Source organism: Periophthalmus magnuspinnatus, chromosome 17 (assembly GCF_009829125.3).
Source record: "Periophthalmus magnuspinnatus isolate fPerMag1 chromosome 17, fPerMag1.2.pri, whole genome shotgun sequence".
Taxonomy (NCBI): domain Eukaryota; kingdom Metazoa; phylum Chordata; class Actinopteri; order Gobiiformes; family Gobiidae; genus Periophthalmus; species Periophthalmus magnuspinnatus.
In genome coordinates, this window is record NC_047142.1 from 26444699 (window position 1) to 26451989 (window position 7291).

The window sequence follows — 7291 nt, forward strand, 5'->3', positions numbered from 1 at the left end:
GTATATGATACTAACATTGCAAAATAGGAAAAGGTTGCCTGGCCAGACAATCACTCTGTTGAATGCAGGATGGTCTGGAACCTGAACCAGACCATAGAAAGTCCAAACTGGAGACACCTTTGCTTTATTTTTTACACGTAAGCCAAATTCGTAATTTGACAAATTTTAAATCATAGAAGTTACTGAATTGTACAAGTCCCAGTCCACGGTTGTCTCTGCTCCTTTCTGTACCAACAAACACACATAACAGTCCTGTACCTCCTGCTCTGATTGGGCAGAGCTCCGAGAATCTACAGATTGTGATTTTAAATCACTTATTGATTGATCAATTTTGTATTAATGTGTGATTTAAAATGCTTCTGAAACTTTGTTAAAAAGTAACTAGTAACTAGTACTCTTTTACTTTTACTTGAGTACAATCTTGGCCACAGTACTTGTACTTTTAATCATCTTCAACTATGTAACTGTACTTTTACTTGAGTACTCTTTCCACCACAGTTTTTCCCTACAAGTCTGTAAACTTGTGGCGTTGTGTGTGTGTGTTTGCAGCACTGTCACCTCCGCAGTCTTCACAGTGGGAGATAACGTGGTCTCCGGTAGTGACGACCGAACAGTCAAAGTGTGGGACCTGAAGAACATGAGGTCGCCCATGGCAACCATCCGCACTGACTCTGCTGTCAACAGGTGAATGCCCCCTCAACCAGAACAGTCCCATTGTTTGGCTTGTCTCCTGCACACGCCATTAGGGCTGGGTACTGTTTGTTTTATTTCTATGCCAGTGCCTTAACGATACCTGTTTTTTGATACCAGTTCCTGGTTCTTTTTTCAGTGCCTGTATTTTTGGTAACTGTAAATTAATGGACAATATTATTAATCTTAATTATGTTATAATGATGTTAATTCATATTTTAAAACATAGTACTAGGGTGTACAACATCCGGTTATAACTCAAAACAAATGCGCGTGCAAATGAATCAGAGCGCACAGCTGATCCTCACTGACATCCACTTAAGTTTCAGCTTTGATTTCTTTGTATACTGCACTTTAGAAGAGAGACAGCGCTGTAGAGCACATGCTTTTTGTTTATGCTTTTACTATGTGGTTACCTGAGCAGAGGAGGAGGATTACAGCGAACTTTACATGGACTCGTTTGGATACATATTTACACAGACACGGTCCACAATGGATATTTACTACACCACATTCACTTCGAAATTGTGCTTTTACCAGGAGCAATGAGCAGGAGGATTGTTTGGTTCATTATCTGTTTGGCTTCAGCTTTATGCAGACACTGCAGACTGTGACTGGATGTAGATTTCTTATAACGCATGTTGACTTTGAGACACTATAAAGGCCCCGCACTGGAGGCTTGATGTATTTTTCGAGTGGATACGTTGCAACTCTGCATACTGTTCAGGGCTCCAGGGTGCAACCAAATTGGGCGCACCATTGTACCTGATAGATTCTCATCATATCCCGTATCCTGTATCCCCTTCTCATTATAAACACGGATTAAAGAATATGGAACACTCACAATAGGGTGCGCTCACAATAGACCTTTTGAACCGTGCCATGCTCAAGCACGAATGTAGAACGTTATATGGCTCACGCTCACATCTGCACAACCAAACTGAGCCACAGCCCAGTGATATCTTCACAGGACTCTGTGTGTTTTTATGTCGCCCAGCAGTGCTATTGCTTTAGTGGAGAAAATAAGTCAAGCAGCATGAAAAATCTATTAAATAGTAAGGCATGAGCAACTGTGCCGTGCTTTCACCCACCTCCTCCAACCGGGCCAAATTCCCAACCTAGGCATGTTTTTTTTTTTGCACTCACACTGGACAAAGGTGCCGCACTTTAGGAGCTTAGGATTGGGCTAGTGTGAGCGCATCCTCAAATCATTGTTTAAAATGGCATCTAAAAGAAAAGCATTAATGCACTCGCTCTTCCGCCTCCTCTCACCTCTATACAGACCGCTAAAGCCAATATGAGATGCTGAGACCAATGCGCTATATTCAGGGGAGGTTATAAGATATGTTTGACACGTTTCAGTCTTAATATGAAGATGTGACCTGTTGTTCCAGGATCAGTGTGTCAGTGAGCCAGAAGATCATCGCTCTCCCTCATGACAACCGGCAGGTGCGGCTCTTCGACATGTCTGGAGTGCGGTTGGCTCGGCTCCCACGCACCAACCGACAGGTGGGTTCATACTGCAGGCTAGGAGGAGGGCCAAGCTAACATCTGCAGGCTAACAGAAGGCGCCTGATTTGTCTGTTATTAATATTCCTATCTTTATTTACAGACAAAATAGCAAAATAAAAACACCAGGATCATGTAGAGCGTTTTTTTTAAGAGAGGGGCAACATTTTTTTAATAGATTGTCAGTAAGAGTGGATGGAGCTCATGCTTTCCGGTACTTCCTATTTGGAAGGCAGCACCCAGCAGGTTGGCTTTGTCCATTTACAAACAGGCTAAGAGGAGGGCCACATCTGCATGCTAACAGGAAGAGCTGGCTAACATCTACAGGCTCTGAAGAGGACCAGGCTAACATCTGAAAGCTAACAACAATTATATATGACTTCCTGCATCAAATCTGGGTGAAAAGACTATTTTAATAAAACCATAATAATATATGTGATTTATATAGTGCTTGTTTGGCACTAAGTTACTATTGGTGGTAAGTTACTATTGTGGCTACAGCTGATGAAAACTAGGCTGCAAATCAGTGCTATCAGCCCTTCTAACCAACACCAATCACCAAATTTATACATGGCATGGGGTATCTAAAGTGACTTGCTTAAGTACACAATGACCGTTCGCAGTAGAGCCACTGCTGCACCAGTAACTTGTTTCCCATCCCAGTACTAACTAGGCCCAACCCTGCTTAGCATCAGAGATCAGATGACAAGTATTCTCAAAGTTGTTGGAAACAAGACAGTGTAATCCCTCATTCGTCCAGGAGTGGTTCAATGTAGGTTTCATCTGGACACAGTTTTTGCAATCAAGATATCCCAGCCATAAGCCATTTTCAGTTTTATGGTACTGGCTTGAGGCACTAGGAGGGTAAATCGTAGTGCCTCAAGCCAGTACCATCAGATTGAAAACTATGATGACAGTTATCTTTTCTACATTATTCTCTAGTTTGTTTTTGACTTATTCAAGCTCAATAACAAGAAGTATACTGATCCATTAATTACATGAGTTGCGTAATCTAATACAAAAGCCAAAAGTCACTGACAGTTGAAAAAAATTCATAACTCGTTTCGTTTCTACATTTAAAAAAAAAAAAATTTCAGAGCATTTAGAACTACCTTTTCGACATTAATATGAGCAAATATAGCATGAAGGAACGAACCCTCATTGTACAGTGGTACTTTGAGTCACATGGGTCAAATTCACAAACCCAGTGGTGTTACCATCAGCATTTTAATACCAGAGATGCCCGAAGCATAAATGCCATTAAAGGAATAAGTGCTTTTCAAAGACAGGGGGCAGTATGTAATCTCCCGAGACTTGACTACTCCTGATTTCTTCCTGTGGGGCGATCTTAAAGATCTTAAAGATCTTAAAGAATCTTAAATATAAGGTGTTTGTGAATAAACCTCAGACAATAAACAACTTAAAACGTAATATCGAGGATCAAATAAGAACCATAAGCCTAGAAATGCTTTCAAATGTTATGCAAAGTGTGTTGGATAGGACTATTCAGTGCCAAATCCAAAATGGTGGACACTTAAAAAACATTAGTTTTAAAAATTTGGTCATTTTTACTTCCCCTAGTTTAAGTAGTGATAAGTTCAAGTGTAAGTGAACAATTATAACCGTATATATTAACAAGAAGGTTCAGTTTACCTCCTGCTAAAATTTAGGAGCTATTTAGGAGCTATTGAAGATTTAAAAGTGTCAGTGACTTTTGGGCCACCCTGTTGTTCTTTGTTGCCTCATTGTTGTCTCTAGTCTGACTCCGCTCCACTCTGCTTTCAGGGGCACCGGCGCATGGTGTGCTGCTCGGCCTGGTGTGAGGACAGCGCCCCCTGTAACCTGTTCACGTGTGGCTTCGACCGGCAGGCCATCGGCTGGAACATCAACATCCCAGCTCTGCTGCAGGACAAGTGACAAAGCTCTCCTGCACTAGGCCTGAGCACTGTGTCACATGTCCTTTAAACACACGAAGGGGAGTGAACCTTTAAATAGTTGCACTTTTAAACACACGCAGCTGCTACAATGGGAGGCTTTCAAAGCACAAACGTGTGGGTTTGAACAAGGGACTCAGAGTAGATCCATCAAGAAATGATTGTGAATGTGTACTTGTTCGTAAACCACTAAAGGAAACTGCCACATTAGACTTTTGGTTTGAACAACAGCACAAAGGCAACTGTCTTGACTATTTTTGTTGAAGGAATTCAGATTTTACCAAACTCTGCCCCCTGGCTGCAAGCTTACTGTCAACTCAAAGACTTGGTTCCTTAGAATAGGAGATGACAATTATGGCTCCCACTCATTATCATTCACAGGTTTTTCTTCACTAGTCATTGTCTTTTTACCATCATATTTCAAAAATGTCTGTGTAATCCCTAAGACATCCAGGTATGATCCGTAGCAAAAGAAAAATTTATTTCTATCACCTGGACAAAATGTTTTAGAGGTTTTGCTTCTTCAGTTCTGGTGGATACTACCTTATCTGAAGAGGGGAACTAACTAGACTGAACTAACGCACTTGTCTATAGGTAAGGCAAGGCAAGTTTATTTGTATAGCACAAGTCATACACAAGGTAATTCAAGGTGCTTTGCAGAATAAAAAAGACATTAAAATGACGATACAACAAATCGAAGCATAAATAATCACATTTATAAACAGTTTGTTTGTTGGCAAGGACTATTGAACTACACTAAGTGAGAACTGTGCCTGAGTCATATTTTGCACAATCATTCAGGCCCCTGATGGGTGCAGACTGAGACACAAAACAGCCACTCCATAAGAGAATGTACCAACACCGTTGCAAGAGTTCCTCAGGACCCCAGTCTGCTGTACATCTCCAGCTCAAAGCCACTAACCACTCCTTTGAAGTGAGTGATTGTCAGATCTGAGTCAGACAAAATAAATCATTTGCGAGGGGAGTTAAAGAGGCTTTTTTTGTTAGGAAAGACAATCCTTCTTTGAAAAGGAATGGGGGCTTAGACATAATTTATCTTCTATTTAGTCCTTCCTCAGACCTAAATCAAATCAAGGAAACCAATTGTGCTAGATATTATGCTAATAGGTATGAAAACACCCATTAGGGACTTCAATGACTATGTAAAATATGACTAAAACAGAAACTGTAAACAACCAGTGTGTTAGTTTCAGTGTAGTTAGCTCCTCCTTCAGACAGATATAAAGCCGTGTCCAGCAGTGATCTGACCAGAACTGAAGACGAACAGCGAAACAGCATCACTTAGAAACATCTTTCCAGTTGACAGAATTTAATTTTTCTTTTACTATATATCAAAAATTGTGGCTTTTTCTTATGAATGGTCAGTCAGTTGTTGTCTCATGAACATGTTGTATTGCCTGGAATATTCCACGGTATGGCATTAACTTATCTGTCTTTCATTTTTTTGAATTACAGATGTTTTTATAGCCAAAAATAGTTGGTTTGAAGGAGTCATTTACTTGTCTCCATGGGCATTGTTAAAGGTCCTATATTACACAAAATTGACTCTTGTGAGCTTTAAACCATATTGAAAATTCACCTCATTAGAAACATACCCAGAGCTCTGTTTTTTTTTTATTCACACGTTTAAATAACACTTTATTATTAGTCTGTCTACATCTCCAAAATGCTCTATTCCACCTTGTGATGATGTTAGTTTTCAAGTTAACAGCTCCTTTTACCTTTAATTCAGTAGAATTTGGCAAATCCAGGGCTTAAATCATTCAATTATTTCTTGTGAAGGTGTATGGAGTTTAAAAACACAATGGAGCAAAGATCAGCAAATAGTGTAATATGGGCCCTTTAAGTTTTATGTGTAATGTGTAACATTCCAGGCAAGATGACAACATCTCCAGGGAGAAAAAAGCCTTTGGACCCTCCACCTAAAAACTTACATAGTGCCACTTTAGTTTACTGTTTGTTTCACATTCATTTATCTCATATCCAATATGAGCGATATTTAAAATCACTCTATTTTCATGTGTGATAGACAGCTTGGTGTACCCATCAAACCAGATTTCTTCCCTGTTGTGTGAAGTTTAGTGGGTTGCCATAGGAGCAGCTGAGGATTCTCCTCTCATCTATGAGAACTGGCTCTTCCGATTGACTTGAAAGTATCGGTTCTTTGATCTGAGTTGAATGAGCCATTTGTAGGAGTAAAACCAGAGTGTAGAAAGTCAGTCTGTCCTGCCAGAATACTTTAACCATTCCCTGCATAAAAACAACTCACAAACTATTGTAATGTTACTGCACAATAATGAGCCTTATGTTCTCTGCCTCTCAGCTTTCCAGAGGCTTTATTGTAAACTTAGCATAAACTTAGCATTTTGTTATGATTTTATACTCACGGTGCTGCTTTTGAATTGATCCTTTTAAATGTGTGTAATGCATTTGTATTCTATGTTTGATCTCAAGACGAAACGCATACTGGGCCTTTGAGTGATGTCGAGTGGTCCAGAGGGAGAAAGGGAAATCATGAAATAAACAAGTGACTGACAAGTAAAAGTACTGTTACTTAAAAAGAATTTTACTCACGTAGAAGTACAAAGTGGTAACCCAAGAAATTACTCAAATAAGAGTAAAAAGAAACTTCTGCTAAAGTAAAGTTTGGACATACCATCTGGTTTATATAAGAAAATGTAATTTCAACAAACAGAGCATTAAATAATACTAAATTTGGTATTTTCAAAGACACAAACATGACACAAACTAAATCATATCTGAAGGAGCTGCAAAAAACAAATGTTCAAATCATTTTATATTGTTACATGAAGCTTAAGTCACTTTAGACTCACTCACAGAGGGAAGAGGAACACAGCTTTTACTCAAGTAGTACAGTCAGTTACACTGTCAAATATATTATCAAGTAGGGAGTCAAGTATGGGGTCTGAAAACTAAACTCAGTAAAATGTATTTGAGTAAAGGACATGAAAAGTATTAGTATTTGTCAAAGTGTGTCATACGTTGAAAAATTACATATGTGTTTTTATTGCATATTGGCTTTTTATTGCATATGGCTTGGACAGTGAATTCTGTAAAGCAGCGAATGATGGAGGGTGGTGACATTCTGAAACAACATCTTAGTCACTGCTGAGAAA

The 7291-nt window shown here is 39.3% G+C and overlaps 1 protein-coding gene across 2 annotated transcripts in view; it reads left to right on the top strand.

Moving 5' to 3' along the window:
* Nucleotides 1-7291, top strand: part of LOC117385700 (WD repeat-containing protein 37) — a 37314-nt gene extending 30023 nt beyond the window's left edge. For both annotated transcript variants that reach the window (XM_033983011.2, XM_055228533.1), the window contains exons 12-14: nucleotides 550-684; nucleotides 2085-2199; nucleotides 3985-7291. In XM_033983011.2, the coding sequence (XP_033838902.1) occupies nucleotides 550-684; nucleotides 2085-2199; nucleotides 3985-4116 (382 nt within the window). In that variant the 3' untranslated portion in view covers nucleotides 4117-7291. The remainder of the gene's footprint in view (nucleotides 1-549; nucleotides 685-2084; nucleotides 2200-3984) is intronic.